The sequence below is a fragment of the Nothobranchius furzeri genome, chromosome 18 (genome assembly GCF_043380555.1).
Source record: "Nothobranchius furzeri strain GRZ-AD chromosome 18, NfurGRZ-RIMD1, whole genome shotgun sequence".
NCBI lineage: Eukaryota > Metazoa > Chordata > Actinopteri > Cyprinodontiformes > Nothobranchiidae > Nothobranchius > Nothobranchius furzeri.
Window position 1 is genome coordinate 27,677,494 of NC_091758.1, and position 18,986 is coordinate 27,696,479.

An 18,986-nucleotide genomic window follows, 5' to 3' on the forward strand; every position below is an offset into this window, starting at 1 on the left:
ACACTTTAGGGGGCTTTGTGTGAATTCCTGAACGTTTTACGTGATTGGTCAAAGCTCCTGTCCGTCATTTCACTAACCGCGCCGCTCCGCCCCGTTTGCTTCGACTGTACGCTCTGATTGGTGTTAAAATTGTTCCCGAAAGAACGATTGGCCAATGAGCTTTGAGAAGGATGAACCCTTTCGGGAAGAACACTCTCTCGCGCCCAGTGGTGGAAGTGAACGTCCCCGAGCGCACACGGGGTAAAGGAGAGTACCGCGCACGAGTCAGTGGAAGGGACGTAACGGTTTTCTTTTTGCTCCCTCTCCACTTAAATAACAAGAACCAAACACACCTAAATTTAAGAGGGGCTTGCGGCGTACTCTGCTCTCAAGGAGAAGGGAAGCGAGGGATTGGAGCAGCAAGTTTATTTTTTTCTTTTTGTTGTTGCCTTCAAAGAGGATTTTGTGTTTTCACGGTGGTTTGTTCTCCGCTCTCGCCGCAAAGATGATGGTCGGAGAGGTCGAAGTGAAGGAGCGACCGAGGCCGAGTCCCGACTATTTGATGCAATTATTAAACGAAAAGAAGCTTATGACCAGTTTGCCAAACCTCTGCGGGATCTTCACACACTTGGAACGGCTTCTGGATGAAGGTAAGTTGCGTTCGGATAAGAGGGGGTAGGCAGGGAAGCGTGACCACGGTGCTGTCCGATTCTTGGTACGGCTTCTGCTGCAGAACATCTACCCACAACTGCTGTAGCAGGAATCCCAGTATTATCACGCATGGCACGGTTATTAAACTTCTTACTAATAACCTATCCCACCAATTTTTAAACCACTGGAACAGTTTTAGTGTTTCATGACCATAACGAGAGTTCCACGGAGTTTGGCCAAGCGCAAACTTTCTGACTCGCTTTCGTAAAAGGCAGAACGACGTGTTAATGTTGACCCAAGTGTTCAGAAACAACGTTTGAAATGTGAAACGAAGCTATTAAAGTCTTAGTCTTGTCAGGCAGGGCCTGTTTCCACATGTTCCACGGCAGTTTAGCTCGAGTTAGCCACATTTGAAGCTAACGAGCCTGGGCGTCTGTGTCGCTGAACTCTTGAGCTACCGAACAGTGGCGTTAATTTGGCGACGTGTTTTTTTAGAAAGTCTTCCCAGGCTTTTGCTCCACGTTTGTCTTTGTGTAATGGCGTCTTAATCTTTTGTTTTTATGGCTGTGGTTGTGTTCACCCGGGGCTGTGAGAGTTGTTACCCAGCGGCCGAGCGGAACAGCGCGGTGGAATGTGGCTGCTTGTTGCCCAAACAATGGCCAGCGAAGGGAGGGAGCGAGGGGGAGTTCATGGAGATAAACTTTTTCGTTAAACGCAGCTCCGTCGTGTTTTAGCTGCTTAAACGGGTGCCTTTACTTAAACCTTCTCTTCGATTAAATTCCACCCCCTCCCCAAGGCATGCGTCGTGTTTTTATTTATTTTTTCACCTCGTTCAGCCTAAAAAATTCGGCCGTAAATCGCGTCGCCTCGTCTAGATACACCCGGTCACCTGTTTTCCTTTCTTCCTCCTCTTATTCTCCATCTTAAATAAGTGACGTTTCTGTTGATAGTATCATTTAATAAGCTGATGCGAGTGAGGGACCTATGGTTCATGATAGTGAGCTAGGGACACTAGAGAGCGCCACAGCCCCCAGCCACACCGTCCCCACGTTGGTTACAGAGGACCGACCGGGACAAGACGATTATTACGAATATTAAGCAACGATTTAACGCAGCACAAATCACAGAAAGACTTGGCGATCGCACCAGTCAACACGCACACTCTGAGGTTTCGGTTGGATCTTTAGTGAGTAGTTGTTAAACCGGTCTGAGGGAAGATTTCCAGGCTGTTTTTAATCTATTAATACAAGGCACATGTTTATTATTATTTTTAAATAAAATGAAACCATAATAAGGATAGCGTTACCATCTTCTTCCTCCAGCAAACCCAACACTATCCGACTTTAGTGACTTACTGTTTCCATCCTCTGGAAAAATACCACCTTTTAAAATCTGATTTAGGCACGTAGAGGTCTGAAACCTAGTCCTTAATACGCATTTGTTAGTTGTTTATCCTGAGAAATCTGGGTGTGAAGGTTTTTTTTTATACATGCAAACGTATCTAATCCCATAAAAGCTTGAAAAAGTTTACCACGCTCAGAAAATATTGGATAAATATGCCTGTTCTACCCAAAAAGCATTTTTGGTTGTAAAACGTTTTGCAACAGAAAGGTCACCATAGGTTTTGTAATAAATTACAAACTTCAGAAGATCAAAACACTATCTGTGATTAAAAAAACTTCAAATTGGTAGTACTTTGTTTTTCAGGGTTCAGAAAGTATGTTGCAGAACCCCAGCCACCACACCCTTTTCTGTTTTGGAGCGCCCAGTCTCACTTCTCTAAAGCCACACATGTCTGAGGTTTACAAGCGTTTCCACAGCGCCCGTCCAAACTTTACCCTGCTGCCAAAAATGACGTTCATGTGAGATGATGGCCATCTCAGTGCAGATGAGGTTTGGTTGCTCTGTCTTCAGTTTAAAAATAAGAAAATGGCATTCCTGCTTAAAATACTACCTTTAAAGTGTGTCATGAGGTGTGCGTCTAGATTTAAGTGTTACTGTAAGTGGTCTCCACTAACTCCCGTTAGCCACGGTGGCGGCTCGGAGAGAAATCTCATCTTGTGATTTTGTTAAGTGGATTATATTGGGTCTGACAGGTTATTTTGGTTAACATGTGTTATTTTGCCCTTGGTGCACTTCCTGGTCAGGTTTCTCATTGATGGCAGTTGACTTGTAACATCAGCAGATAAAGCAGATGATACTGAAAATGCCTTTGATGGCTTTAACAGAATCAAGGGAGGGAGGGTTAATATTTAAATAAAAAGTGCTAGACACAATAGAAAGTTCAGCTTCTTCCTGTTGCGTTAAACTTGCTGCATACTGAAAGCATGTCCGTTTTACGTTTAAAATTTGCTAAACCGATAGAAAACCTTTTAATGCGTCCGTTAGCTCGGAGAGAACCGTGGTGTGAACGCTTGCACTTTGTCCATCTCACAGCAGCTGCACATCTCCCTCACACACCCAACATTTTTCACATGTCTACACAGCTGTTTCCACAGCGGAAGAAAATTGATACCACCCTTGTGTGCGTCCAGTGCTCCCACCCTGCTCCGCTAGCATGTGTTCACAACCGTCCATCTTACTTTCTCGATAAGTTACAGTGTCCCTCAAGGTCAAGCTGAGCGACTGGCAGGCCTCTTCTGAAATCCCCGTGCGTTGCAGTTGTTCGTCTGTTAGCTGACACCTGCTCTGCAGTTTTTAAAATTTATTTCTTTTTACGATCTGCCTGCCAACAAGCTGCTTCAAATGGATTTTTTTACTTGGCAGATGGAGACAAACCATATAACATCAAGTGTAGAACAGTGTTCTGGGGTGTTCCAGAGAGAGACTACACTTGTATTTGGGGTTTACATTATTCAGATTGCTCTTCAAAGTTTCCCTTTTCTTTTCCGCTTGTTATGAGTGTGTTAAGACTAAATGTTGGAGTAGTGACTTTATTGCTAACTTAATTCTGATACTTTAGTTTAGAAACACTGAGTGCAGACCCACACGCTGTGCAGAATCTGGTGATGTTTGAAGCAGGATGGTAGTTGCTCAGCACAGATGTCCAACACCTGTGGGTGGAAAAGCAATCAGGTTCAGATGGTAGCTTCCGAAACAAAAACCTCTATCTGGTGGTCCAGCTTTCATACATTGCACCAGACAAAAGGACATTTCTGAAACTTTGTGATTTTAAGGAGAAACCTTAATGTACCAAGTTTTACCAGCAAGCCTGATTTTGAGTTCAGTTTAGTGGGCTGTTGTTTCACACAGCCCTGTAGGACTAAACCCTATGTCCACTGTAATGTTCCTCAGCTACATCATTGCACACATTTGCATCCTGCCTGCGTGTCTCTCTGTCATGATTTCGACAGGATGTTCCTGATAGAGCTGTCTGCATTAGGAGGACAAACTGTCTCCTGTGCATCGTGGTGGCTTTGTAGAGAACTGGTCCTTTGGGAACAGCTGTTTAGAGAACAGGTTGTGATGAACTGCAGAACATTGGAAGTCTGTTTTCTACCTGCTGCCCCTTTTTTCTGTCAATCATTGTTAAGTTTTCCCCTTTTATATCTTTACACGCACCTGACATCAGATTGCCATGGCACCTCTTTTCCTTTCTGACCTTTTGAACCCCTCTGTATGGATTAAGACCTCCAGCAACCTTTGACTTTCCATTCATTTAACAGCTAACGAGATCAAGCACAGAGAAAGATACCACTTAAAGCCTAAAGAGAACACGGATGAAGACGGACAGAAAAGGAGGATTGGAGGTGTTAGGCCAGGACTGTTGCAAGAAGAAACCTGTTCTGCCCTTACCCCTTTTCATTTCTCCTCACACCCTCTCCCAAAGCAGCACTTATAAGCTGAGATTTAATTAACTAAGAGCCATTCAATAAGCTGGTTTACTGAGCTTCAGTCACCAGTGAGGAGACACAACTGGAGACTTTGTGTTGTCTTTCGTTGTCTGCCACCACCATGCGCTCATGTGGTTCCTCTTACAGACTCTCCTCGTTGATAATACATTAGGTGGAGGTGCGAGCCTGACATGAGGAGGTGGGAAGCTTTCCACGGGACGCAGGATTGCCTTGCCTTGGCTTTCTTCCTGTCATGGCTGTTCTTCATGTTGTTTCTAGCCTGTAGCTCCACCACAGCATCTGCAGGAGTTCTAGTCTGTTCTGACTCCAACTTTGGACACCATTTCCTTCTCTTGCCTGGCTCTAACCCAAGCAATGCCACTCCTATCTAGGATGCACGATAAAGTCATCCACCGACAGCTCCTGGAGCTTATCTAAGGCTTCAATCCCACGAGTGCTGGGGCCCCTTATCACCGCCGCCTCTGCCTGGCCTCCTGTCTTTACGCCCTGCTCTAACGGCCTGCCTGGCTATCTGACTGTCGCCAAGACGGAGTGTCTTCCCGTATATACTGCTGCCTGTAAGACAGCACATTGCAGGGGTTTGTTTTATCTCCCCCCCCCCCTCCAGCATTAGAAACACAGAAATTACCTTGTAATGAACAAAAATGGGATTATTTCTGAAAGTATTTACAGTTGTTTTGTGGTAAACTGAGTCGTGGCACAAGAGGAAGAAGCAAAAGAGGATGTTGCAATTTATTACAAAAGCTTCTTGACTCAGACTTTTCTTTAAATGAAGTTTTATTTTTTACTGGAGCTCCAGTTGTCAGAGTTTTAGTCTTTTATTCACACTTTGTCTGAAACCACAAAAAAAGAAACATCTACTGGAAGTTTTGCCTTTTTCAGACGGGAAAGCACCAAGGAGAAGGCGAGTCGGTGGTTTGTTTTTCCCTCTGACAGACATGGAGAGGGAGGGGAGCTGTTTTCCTGCTGTGGTGACACGAGAAGCTTGCTTTCTTATTTTTTACAGATACTGTTCTGTCTCTGAAAATCTCTTTGAGTTACTCGGATTACATCATAAATCATCATTCAACACATATCTCCATTAACACAGTTCTGTGCGTAAGGATCACATACACAATGTGTTCCAGTCAGAAGTTAGGGCGCACCCTTTTACATTCTTTAAATGTTCGGAATAGTTCTCCCAGTCGGATTTCTCATCATGTCCCTGTTTTACTTCTGAACGGCTTCAGTGTCCACCAGTGAACTTTCTGAAGAATACTACTCGGTATTTATCATCGTTTCTCTGTTTTTATGCCACAGAGGCTGAAATAACGTTGAATGGTCTCTCTTCTGCTCCAGCTCGCCCCCTCTTCTTTAGGAGGCAGCCAGCTCAGGAATTTTACCAGGAGCACAGTCAGAGCACTTAACCTCCAGCCTGGTGTTTGTTTTCCACACATACACTCACGGTGCGCTTTAGCTCTGCTTAACTGAAGAGTCACACAGTGAAGAGTTCTAGCCTTAAAAATCCCAAATATATAAAAAGATATGTTGTTTCCAGGTATTTTTCTTTTTTAAGCCACTTAATTTTTAAATCTTGATTATAACAAAACTAAAAGTTTACTAATGCTACATTCATATTCCCAAGTAGCTACATTACTGTGAAACAGTTTTCTATTTGAAACTAAACAACTTAAGATGCCTTTTCTGTTTCATGATTAAATATGATGGCTAACTGTTTAGAATCAGTTTGCTAAAATGTTCCATTTTTTTTTTTTTTTTTCAAAAAGGTTGGCACAATTTAAGACAAGGATTTCTGTTGTTTTTCTCTTCTTGTAACAGATGTGTTTGTGTTTCTCTGAGAAAAGTAGAATCTGAAGTAATTATATTCATGCCTCATTGAAACCAGCAAACACACCTCTTGATGTTTTACCAGATTAATTTGGTCTTTTGATCTCGGATGGAGGTAGATGTAATCTGTCTTTTTATGTAAAGGCCTCGAGTGAAATTTTCTGCCCCGAGGCTTCGTTTTGGGGATGTCCCGATCCGATCACATGAATGGAAATCTGCCCCGATCACGTGGCTTCAGACTGATGGGGACTCGGGCTTTACTTCCCGATCCGGACTGGATACTGGGTTCTAATTACAGGAGAGCAACTTGGTTCTCCTTAAAGGGGCATTATGGAAGTTTGACAGCCAAAACATGTATAGAAATAATAAATTTCTTCTTCATACATTCTCCTGCAATGCCCTGGTTCTGTAGAATAAGCCCTGGCATTTTTACTGTGATTGCCTGTTTTTCTGTAAAATCACAGAAAAAGAAATGCTCGGGTCGAGCAGGCTGCTTCATGCGCGTTCACGCTCAGGCATAGCCCGTAGCATTTGCTATCCGTAGCTTAGTAGTAAGATGCCCAAATTTTTATTTGAGACTCGCCAAACGGCATTCAATTCACAGATAAAAAAGATGTGGGTTCAACTTTCATTTTGGAACAATTTTTCAAGCAAGGGATGGGCATGATCTGAGCATGCAGGAGGACTGACCCATCATAAACCTTTGTCGGCTGTGCTGAAGAGAAAGGTACAGAACCAAATTAATTAATTAGCTGCGCGTTCTCCTGTCCTCTGTCCTGCGGGCCACATGCACACACACACACACACACAGGACTGTCTCAGCTGTTATTTTCGTTAAGGAGGGTGCACGTACAGCATGCGCGCCTCGTGCACGAGCCTACTATTGAAGCTGCCGTTACACTTTTGGCCTGAGGGGGCAATCGCGGTCATAAAAATTCAAAACTCCGTAAATTCCCTTTAAAGGTTGTCCAGCTCCCCTGATGCCCTTAACTTACACACCCAGAAGGAGCACTAAAGAGATCCAGTTTTTACCTATATTATATTATTTATATGGACTCAGAGTAGTGGGGATTATTTTAAGCAGAGATGCAGAGAGCGGCAGAAAGACCGCTGATTATTCATGAGCTGCATTCTGCACACTGCAACAGTAAAATTTTCTGTTTCTAAGTGGCGTCACCAAAAAATATATAATTAACACACAGTCGTTCGTGTCCGTTCATTTTCTCTCTGGTAAGTTCTGTCTGTATTTGAGCATGATGTGTGGACGCGCTCGCGCTGCTGCGCTCGTCACTGGCGCAGCCGAGCAGCGCACACTTTGCTTTTTTTGCGGTCAATAGATCAATTTGATCTGCTAGTTAAAAAGTTACTTGTGAGGTGAAAAAGAAAGAAGCAGGCAGGAGTTTTTCTGGAGGACTGGGAGATGCAGGAAGATCAGAGACAGACAGGACAGGAAGATAGGAAAATAAAAACCAAGAAAACAAGACAAAGTTCTTAAAAAATAAAATGTAGGTAGATTTAACCCACTACACGTTTGTGCCTGTATAAAGCAATAATTTATCAGCATGTAGTATTTATATATTTGATACAATTCAGATCATCTTCAAAACTCCGTCCCATGCCCAGGGACGTATCTAAGCATTTTGGGGGGCGAGGCAAAATAGACCCCTGCCAGGTATTTTAAGTTGATGTGCTATCTGTTTTTATATTAGACTTTTTATATTTGCATTAAAATCCAAAAGTGAAGAATTTATGTTCATCTTTATTTAAACGTTCTCTCGTGTTTTTACAATCGTTGCGATCAGACAATGGTGGCTTGTGTAGCTTGGCACCAGTTCCATGTGCTGCACAGTTGTATTGTACTCTGGCTCTTTGCCCTGTAGTCTTGTGCTCTAATGTAAAACACGGCTTCCTTAGCATACTTCATGCACACGTGAAACAAATCCAGCTGTAGCATCACATGAAAGGAATCAGATTTCTGCGCAGCACGACAAACCTGCTTGGCTCCAGGACTGTTTCTGTTTTTACTCAAGACGGATCATTTTTGATTCTTCGTACATCTGTCCTTATCTGTTCTGTGGTTGGGAAACAATAGATAGTTTAGAGTGATTAGGCTTTGATTGCGAGACAAAGAGTCTCTGTTTCATGCCGTTAAACCCGAAGAACTGACATCGAAATGGACAGATAACCAGCAGGAAAGAATGTGTTGACTAAAAGGCTGGCAAGCATGACCCTCGTCCCTGCTCTGTTGATTGATTGCGCTGACTGCAAGCTAAAAACATGCAGCCCAAGACTGGTCCATGTGACACAGAGCATAGAATTCCTGTGTGCTGTGAATGAGGTCACCTGGTTAGTTATGAATGAGGTCACTGACCCCTCCTCAGCTCTACAGTCTAACCCTCTGTGTCCCCACAGCAAATGTTACACAATGGCTTTTTGTGCCTTAATGGAGCACTCACCATGTCGAGCCTGCAAGCTCACAGAAACGTAAATAAGCTGACCACGACTTTGCATTTCTTTTCTGTATGTTGTATTTAACACTCAGGTAATTACTTTGGTTGGATCACTAGTAGACAAGAAGTTTTATTTTCTATCTTTAAGTACAAGAAGTTTTATTTTCTATCTTTAAGTACTCATGTACTTCCTGAAATGTGGTGGGATAATGTATGGAATAGGAAAACTGGTGTGCCTGCACTTTTCTGTTTAGTTGAATTACAGCTTTTGTTGTGGAATTTAGTCATGAATGCATTCAGTGCATTGTCATGAGATACTTAACCTTGTGATGCTTACACTCTTTAAAATGATAAGGATCAGTCGATCATAAATACGTTAATCAGGCTCCTATTCATCTCAATACAACTCAGTGGTCCTTCCATCTGCTGAGATGAGCCCACGTCTGTGTTTTAACTAATTCAGCGTGTTTAAATCACAATTAAATCTGCATCTGAGCTTTCAGTCTTAGTGAAGTCTGTATTTTTAAGTCTAGTTCAAATACTTAACAGATGTTCACTAAACTGTTCATCTTATTAAACTAATGCCTGTTAAATTCTGAGCACAATTATTTTTATGCCATTTTAGCCACACACATTTTGCACAGCAAAGTTCTCCTATACAAGTGAAGTCCTTTTTGGGAGTTTCATGTTTGTGTTGTGTTCAGGTACCATTTTCCTTCCAGATGTTGACGACATCGAGGCACAAAATTTGGATCTTGTCTAGGGCTACCTCCAACTGGTATAGTAAACTTCTGGTAAGCTTCTAAAACAAGTGAGGACCAAAAAAAAAAAGTCATCACTTTGAAAAATGTCCTCACATTGCAGGGAAAATGGTCCACAGTATGTAGTATGTACAAGAACACACACGCACGCACACACACACACACACACACACACACACACACACACACACACACAAAATGTTATTTCATGTTGTGGTGGTGAAACACACACACACACACACACACACACACTAAAGGTTATTTCATGTTGTGGTGGTGAAATGGGGCCTGGTAGGTCGTTGTCGTGGTATCCTGGGTTGAGCAGCGTGATCATCTCTTTGAAACCTTGATCGCTGACCATGGACAAGAGTCTCGTGACCAACATGTTCACCATGGCCTCGGTCAGGATGTTGGCTTGCTAAGGTGTGCACATAACAAACTCGTTCATTGAAAAGGAGCACTTGTAGTAACACCGCAATGTGGCGGGATCAAATAAATCATTAGCGTTTGTAATTCAGGGTTTTTCCTGCATTCAAATTTGCGTGGCGGCCGCCTCCAGCTAATTTTGTGCTGCCCCCAGCTATATGGATGTTATTTTAACTGCAGTTGCAGCGTTGCGCCACTACACAGGCGCTGTATCAGATCAGTCCACCGAAAAGCACTAAAACCGCTGCAGACAAAGATCAAAAGTTGCTTTTCTCGCTAGTTGGTACATATCTGTGGTTGGTGCTATTGACGTCCTGATTTTCCCCCACGCTCTTCCATATCAGAGCAGGACTGTACAGTGCGACGAGAAAAAAAAACAGTCTGTGCGTGTCTGTCTATTTTTAAACGTAGCACTTTTTGTTTTAAACTCAGTGACACACTTTGCAGGGGGATTTGGCATTTAATTTTTCTTGGCATCTGGAAAAACATCTCCTTCTGCCCCCCTTTATTTTGGTCCATGATCATTACTGGGCTGGACCTATTAAAAACGTTCTACACCCCTGCTTAGTAGACTTAATGAAGTATTTTTAAGCCAGTATAAAAATGACTGAAACACAAATTTACATATTTGGCATTGTTGACCAATATCTTTGATTTAATTTATTTGTTAAGAACATCAAGATTCATTACAGTGAACATTATAATAAAGAAAATTTTTCTAGTGCAGAGCGGAGACAACCCATAGAAGCACTGATTTGATCTCATTTCAGAGAAAAATAGAACAGGTCAGATGAACCTAATAAATAAAATTACTAACAAACTCAGGAATCTGTTTCTTTGCTTCATTGTACTGGTGCTGAAAATATCACTAATGTGGATCAAAGGAGATACACAGATGACTGCACCTCTTATTTATTATTTGGAAATTAGTGGGTGTGGTTTACATCAATACATTATTTTAAATCTGAAATTGATATGGACTGATCAGAAGTTTCTATGTGTATTGTTTATTTGAAAACTATTTACAGAGCGGCGTCAGAACTGAGATTAAATATTTTTTAACACAGTAGTAAAGGAACTATTACAGAACAAGTTTTTCAGTAAAATTAGAACATTAATATTTAAGTGCATGAATTAATGCATCTGAACTCATGCAGTAGGAACTAGGAAATATGAAATACTAGAGCCATTTTATTTTAATTTGATTAAACTGATTTTTTCCTAACGTTGTTGGCATTTTTCCCACCCACAGTTAAACAAAACAATGTTGATTGAGGTGTGTGTGTGTGAGAGAGAGAGAGAGGGAGAGAGAGTTAAAAAAAAGAAAAAAAAAAAAAACCGACCGGAGCAGAGGCAGTGACCGACACATGCACAAGCCGTTTTCAGCTCTGTCTTGTCAAATGCACCACGTACGTTACGAAAAAGTAACTTTAAATATTAGACCGAAAAAGAGGCGGCTGAAGAAAACCTAGGGAGTACTGAAGAAACGTGAGCAACAGTGAAGCAGTCACAGAGAGATCCGTTACTGTGTGTGTGCGTGGATGGGCCCGACAGACTGAGCTCCCAGCTGCAGTTTTGTGTATAGGGAGGGGCGGGCGCTCTATGTGACTGGCCAATCACAGAGCGTGAAGACCGTCAAGTTACCCAATGAGGATTTTCCTTCAGCACGATTACAGATATTTACAAGTTGTACTCGTTTCATGCTCATATTTGTCAAAAATGCTTAATCCGTACCGAATACTAGTCTGAAATGAGTATCTGGCTCATCCCTAGCTGTAACCACCCTGCCCTGCCTCCTCCTCCTTGCTGCCTGCCGGCTGTGATCACAAGCAACAACAGAGTAGTTCCCGCAGCTTCTTCGGGAAACGGCGGAGAAAAAAAAAACCCAATAAAACTACGCCTGTGTAAGGGAAACGCTGAATTAGAGCAAAAATATGTGACATACAAACGTGTTATAAAGGTATTAAAATAGCCACTGCTGGTTTTGCTACAGCTGTACATACAAGTAGCTCTCTGTTGATGTTAGCAGCTAACAAGAGATAAACTTACAGAGGCAACCCTTAGTTCTTCGCCATGACGTGCTGATCTGGATGGCCACTACTGCGCATGCGCCTCGGAGCTAAAGTGGCGGCTAAGCAAAAAGGCAGGAAGCAACCGCCGAATGGGTCTCAGCAGGCGAGATTAAAAAAATGTTTATAAATGAAACGACACATCGACTATTGAATTATTAGTCAACTATTTTATTTGTCGATGTCGTCGTGAATGTGATTTCTGGATTTGAGCTTTGAATTGTAGCAATGACTAATATGTAGTTTGTAGCACACATTTAGCAACATGCTGGTCAAGGAGGTTTTCCTGGGTGAGCAGAGGCCTCAGGGAGGGTTGACTGAGCAGAAAACAATTAGCATGAGTTCAAAAAGGGCAAAAATGTAGCCTTATATTATCTTTAGTTCCTTTTTATGTAAAAGTTATTAAAAATAGTTATGCAGGAACTCAGAAGGAGGAAAGTTTCATACCTAGCACAGACATAGCCTTGAATATTACACAAAACAGCAGCCTTAGTTTCACAGTGAAGGTAACGTTTAGGTAAAACAATCCAACCCACCTGGTTTATCTAGAAATGAGTGTTGCAGCTATAGATAAGAAGGAAGCTTCTATTTCATCTAAAGGTGAAAAAATGACTTTAGAGTAAAGGTAAACAAAGCACCATGGCTAATGATTTAATAAATAGCTTCTACCCGTTGAACTGTTGCCTTTTCGTGGATTTATTTTCTTATGAGATTTTAATGATTATTCTGTGCTGATTCATTTTTCTCAAAAACTTTGGTGACAAAGCAATTGACGTCGACTTTAAATGATTTTTTTTACGTACGTACACATTACCCAATGCTTCCAAATGTAATAGTAATGTTTGAATATGAGTGACCCTTAGGGAAAAAGAAGATTGTAATTAGAGGTGGACAGCAAGAGGTAGACAGGTGTGGGCATGACCAAGTTGCCAGCTGATGTTGACACCTTCAGGTGAAGAATAGTCTGCTAGGAAATAGACTTGTCTCAGACTGTCCTCTGTAATCTTTGTCTTAGCCTCCCTTTCCTCTTGTCCTTCCTTGGCTTTCCAACAGTGTCTGGTCCAAGTTTAGTCTGTTGTAGGAGTTTTTTCTTCAGACTTATTTTTATTGAGTAGCTGACACTTTCAATGGTTTTTTTGCTGCTGCTCCTCTCTCATCACCAACTAAAATCCTACGCTCTGTATCCTGGACAGACACTTTCCTTTGTTTTCCCTCCCGTTATATCTTAAACACGCAGGTGCATCCTGCTCATCTGTGTTTTGCCTTCAGAATTGATAATCCCTTGATCAATATGAGAAATCCTCCATTGTTGTTTTTTTCCCAGCAGAGAGAAAGTGCAGCGTCTCCCTTGGGATGGACTCATTCTTCCTGGCTTTGTCTTTTCACCTACAGTATTTATTTTAGCACCGTGTCACTTCAGCCAACATTACCCTCTTGTCTCATCTGTTATGCTGTTCTCCTTTCATCTCCTGCCCCCTATTGTTTATTTATTTATTTTTTTTACAAGCTGTCCGGTTCCAATTGTTCTCTCCTTTGCAGTGTCCTTCTGCATGATTGCAAGTGTGCAGCAAAAACCCAGCCTTGGGGCTACATTGCCCCTTTCATGTGAGGACCAGTGGTGACATTAAAGCTGTGCAACGTGGTCTGTCGGTTTGCATCAGCCCAGCTCTCACTAACGGAGCTCACGATCATAACATCTGCGTGGCTCTACTCACTCACTGCCAGACTTTAACATCGGATGGTCGGGACAACATGTCTGCTCATGCTGGTAGTAATTGTATACATGCATATGCACTTGAAGATTTGTTTAGCCCCCACACCCATGTGCTTTGACACAGATCAATGTTTAAGCAGAGTGAAAGGTTGGCTAATGACAGCTGATTCAGCAAAAATACTTCTTGCCTTTTAGTCCCTTAAATGATCCTTTAATCTCCTCCTTTTTTCTAGTATAACATTTTAACTTTGTTGTTGTTTCCCACTTTCAAAATGTTTTATTTAACTTTAGATAAATTTAACCTGACCTGGCAGTCAGGTAAAGTCCAGACAAGCAGACTAAACAAGTGGGGTCGATAAACGGGTCTTTGTTCTGCAGATGGGAGGAAGGACATCCGGGCACTCTTCACTTCCTTTTATTCACTTCATGCCCTCACAATGAGCAATCTTAGCATCAGGAAGTGCATCAGATGCTGCTAGTTTCTCAATATCTTTCAAATGTACCATACTTGTTTTTTTCTTCACAGAAAAGGTTTGTGTGACTGGTGACTGCCGAACTTTTGCACAGTTTTGATTCTCGGCCCAGAACTAATGTTCTGGTAGAGATTGTGTTTACATATTTAACATATTTCTTAAATGTTCAATTTGTACCAGACACAAATGGCCTCTTGTGTTGTGGATTGTGGGACAATGACTAGCTGGCAAAGACACAACAGCTGTGGTGTGTGTGTGTGTGTGTGTGTGTGTGTGTGCGCGTGTGTGCGCACGTTGTCACACCCGGGGACAACAGCGGCTGGATGTTGGATGGGAACTTAAGATGGTAGCTACAAGCCCCAGCAGGCCCCATGATGAGGAATGAAGCAGTCTGACAAGTAGACATGCACACACACTCTGTGGTGTAACCTGTTTGTCTGCTGCCTTCCTAACCCTTACTCCTGTAGTCTTCTGTGAGGATAAAGCACAAGTACAAAGTTTACCCACATTCAGAAATACACGAACAAGACTTCCTTTGTTTTTCTGGCTAAATAACGTATACAACAGCTGGCTGGTAAAGATGTCCTCTAATTTTTATAATTAAAAACACTGACTCAACGAGAGCTACGAGGAAGATAAATATTGAAAAGAAGAGATATGCAACCATATGTTCTTATGATACAGACTCTGCTGAAGCTTCACGTTTTGTCTTGCTGCTTTATTAGATTTTAATGCACTTCTGAACTTGGTGTTTTCAACCTTTTGTTTTTTAAGCCATAATATCTTATTTACTTGTGTTGCCTTCGGTCGTTGTTGAGCTATTATTTTAAATCTGTAGACAGATCAAGAGACCTGATGTAAAAAACAAAGAACAACAAACATTCTTTGTGACACTGGCGTCCTCTTCCTGGTTTTATGACTGAGGGAAAATAATGTGGTTGAGCCTCTTTCTGCCTTTCTTATACCTTCCAAATATACAGTAAATAATGTGCTCCTGCTTAATCTGGCTGAAAGTGTCTTTACTGTAGCTTCTGCTGCTACCATCTGTTTCCCGCTAAAATCAGCCTTCACAGATGATGTAAGGGTTTACTACAGGTTTACATGGAGATGGTGTTCCTCATTATTCTGATTCTGTTGCTTTTTGGTAGCTTTCAGTTGATGGAAACAATAGTCCAGTGTAGGGCCCGACCGATATGCTTTTTTTGGGACGATACCGATATGAAACTTTTAACAAAGGCCGATAGCCGATATAATGGCCGATAAATCTCCCTCACGAAAAAAGAAATAAATACAAATGTTCTTAAGATTAAACCCTTCATTCTCTGCCTTTTTGAGGCTAACTTATTTCTATATTATACACCAAAGAACTGTCTCAGTAACTCACTAGGGTTTCCATGTAATGCAAATAAGATTTATTTTGCAATCTCAAAAACAACAGAACACACAAACTACTACTGGAGATGAGCAGATGCTGCAGATGACATCACCAGATGGATCTTTAGTGAAGTAGGCCTACACCTTACTACGACCCTCTTTTTCCATCTGTAATAAAATAATCAGCATAAAAGTACAGTTATATATCTGTTGATACCAAGACAAAGTAAAATACATTAAATATGGCATGTTTATATTTAAAAGTTTAAAAATTATCATGTAAATAAATATCAGACATTGTGGCTCAAAACCAATGGCTCCGTTTTTGTTTGGTTCCCCAGCTGTTAAGGTTTATTGCTCATTTAGTATTCAAGTTTTTTTTTTAGTTTTTTTTTTCTAGTTATTCTTCTTTCCCTTTTAGGATTCTTTCTTCTTTAAAAATATTTTCATTTATAGTTCCTCCTATGTTCCCCTGCTGTCCTCTGCTCCCACTCACAGCTCCTCCTCATAACTAGTCCTCTGTCATCTCTCACTCCTCAGTGCATACGGTTCACTTTAAGTCGTACTCTGCTGGTTTCAGGGTCCTAGCTACCTGATTTTTGGCATTAACATACTTTTGAGTTTTACACTTTTGTGTTTTGATCCTTCCCAAAGCCGACAGTATTAGGAAAATAAAAATAAGATACGTTAAATGACTAGTATGTGGCAATATATAAGCCTTATGTAAAATATAAGGCTGAAAAAATACAATAGATTTATTCTATTGTGTAGAGGGATGCTTATTTTCTCGTATTACCACCCCTACTCCTCTCCCAGCTAGGGAGAGGAGGGGGGGGACTCCCTGCACAGCGTATCATTGCTTTGTTGCCACCCCCCCCGGCCCGTCCTCAGCTGCGACAACAGTTGTGTGCCGCCGAAGCGCCGCGAAACGGGGGCCGCCATTATTCATCGCCCTTGTTATCCTATTCTATAGGCCCCATGGGCCACTGAAGCGCTGCGCGCTGTCGCTCCAGCCCGTGCCGTGCAGCGATCGTTTCGGCGTCTGCACTATTTTTTTCGCGAGCCGTGGGTGAACCGCGTGAGTTTGAAAAGACTGCTGAAGAGCGGAGGAAATTGTCTGAGAATATTCCAGAATGTCTACCAGAAAAAGGCCAATGTTACTTACTTACTGCCCTGCATGACTAAAGGGGAAGCAGCGTGAGCTCTGCATAGAGCGTAATGGGCTCGACACACGGGAGCGACATCGCCTCTCCTCCATTCATTTTCAATGAGACATGCGTGACAAAGCGATAATCGCTGGTCTCCCTCCTACCAAGCGAAACGCGAAAAATGTGCATGTGAAATTTTGTGCACGTGTCGTGCACAGGCGACCCAGCGACGCGATCCCAGAAAGTTGAAACGTTTTCAACTTTTCATCGCTGTTGCTCGGACGAGGACCAATGAACGGAGGTTTCATTCACTGACCAATGAGCGGACAGGATGCTCCGCACACCGAGCAAACATGAAGGAGAAGTTGATTATCATTATGTTTTATATAGTAAAATCACAAGTAAGATTTCACATAACTCTAGCAGCACCTTGTGAAACATCATATCTATCGCTTTTTTTTTTTTTTTTAACTCTGAACCGCTTAAATAACCTTAATTCCCTCCAACCTGACACAGCCAAACAAAACAACGGAAGTTTCGATTTTGCCATGGAACAGAACGTGTAGACGGCTTTGCTGCTGTCGCGGGTCGCTCCCGTGTGTCAGGTAATAAAAGCGACGGCGACAAATTTCGCTGATCGCAGTCGTTTGTCGCCTCCCGTGTGTCGAGCCCATAATGCTGCGGCAGTTTTCTTATTTTTTCAGGTTAACTTTTCAATACGAGGCCACGAGGCACACTATAAACTTAGGAAACATGTTGAGGGGAAACATACTTTTGTCATTGCTTATTTTACCGTTCAACTTACCACTGACACAACAAATATGCTTAAAACTGAAGACTTACCTCCTACATCCTCATCACCGTCGTCTCTGCTTGACTGAATTGATTCTGCTGCTCTGCTACATGTGTGCTGTGACGGTGGCTCCACCCCCCGAGGAGTGGAGCCATACAACATGAGTTCATAAAGCTGGCACCATCTGCTGGATAGGTAGCACAATATCGGCCATGTCGGCCGTCTTTTTGGCCGATAGCCGGTAGTGTTAATGACCCCTATATCAGCCGATAATATCGGCCGGCCGATATATCGGTCGGGCCCTAGTCCAGTGTAACCTTGTCCAACTCTACACCTATTTTTAATAACCGTCGTTTTTCCCCCCTCTTTATTCAGGTTATTTTTAGGAGCATGTAGAGTTTTTGGCAAATCTAGAAGCTGGATCACAAAGTGCAGATGACTTGGAGACAGAAAGTTCAAACTGATGTAGGGAGTATGAGGAATGGTTTTCTAGTGTTTGTGTGGACGCGGGTCTCCTTAGTGACAGGAGTGGATACAGGAAGACTACATGTTATCTCCTCTACTCACATTGACTCACAGAGCCTTTCTTTCCATCCTCTTCTGCTGTTTTGTTTCCTCTTCGGACAGCTGGACCTTTCCTGCCATTGTTGCATGACCAAGAAAATACTTGTGTACACATACTTGAAAAGAGCAGCAAAGAACAATGTAAGCACTTTTAGTTTTTTTTTTTTTTTTTACTCCATGATTGAGACTCAGCTTCCCTCTAATACTGGTTCAAAATATTATTTCTTCAGAGGAAAAGGGGTATGTCTTTACGGTGACAAAAGTTCCCAGGAAACTATGAAAAAATGGGGTCAAGGACTGCTTAGATCCACAACTCGTAGTCAGACATAACAGCTTCCTGACTTATACATCCTGTTATTCTTAACATTTCTTATCTTATAGTCTCAGATCTCATTGAGCTCAAAGCACGCATCCTGCACCTTTTTTTTTTAACTTGGAACCCCAGGTGTGTGTGTGTGTGTGTGTGTGTGTGTACTAGGTGGGTTGTGCCTGACTTACTGGCTGATATATGCTTACTTCATGATTTCTGTTGTTTTGGCTCATTGGCCGCCCAGGTTTACCAGTTCCTGTTGTAGCAGAGCATCACTTGCTGTATACGTTGAGCCTTTCAAATACCGGTTTGATATTGTGGACTCTAAAGCTTAATTGACAGGCTGTTTCCTTTCTTTATTATTTTTAAAACCTATACCCTCTCAAAGCAGTTTTCAGCTCATGAGGTTTCTCTGTTAAAGCCAGGCTGTTAAATGACAATTGCTTTGGCTTCCAATTTAACGCTACATATGGCTCCCTCTTAGACGGTAAAACCGGCAGTAAAATAGCCTGCCTTTGTGTGGTATTTTAGGAGTCTGCCGTCGTGTGCATTAGGTTGAATGTTTCAGCTGAGGTAGCAAATTGAGTTACTTT

General features: G+C 42.1%; 1 protein-coding gene across 3 annotated transcripts in view; it reads left to right on the forward strand.

The window, feature by feature from the left end:
- The first annotated feature begins 252 nt into the window (after window positions 1–252).
- qkia (QKI, KH domain containing, RNA binding a) overlaps window positions 253–18,986 on the forward strand; it is a 74,175-nt gene continuing 55,441 nt past the window's right edge. For all 3 annotated transcript variants that reach the window (XM_015969863.3, XM_015969866.3, XM_015969864.3), the window contains exon 1: window positions 253–629. In XM_015969863.3, coding sequence (XP_015825349.1) covers window positions 485–629 — 145 coding nt within the window. In that variant the 5' untranslated portion in view covers window positions 253–484. The remainder of the gene's footprint in view (window positions 630–18,986) is intronic.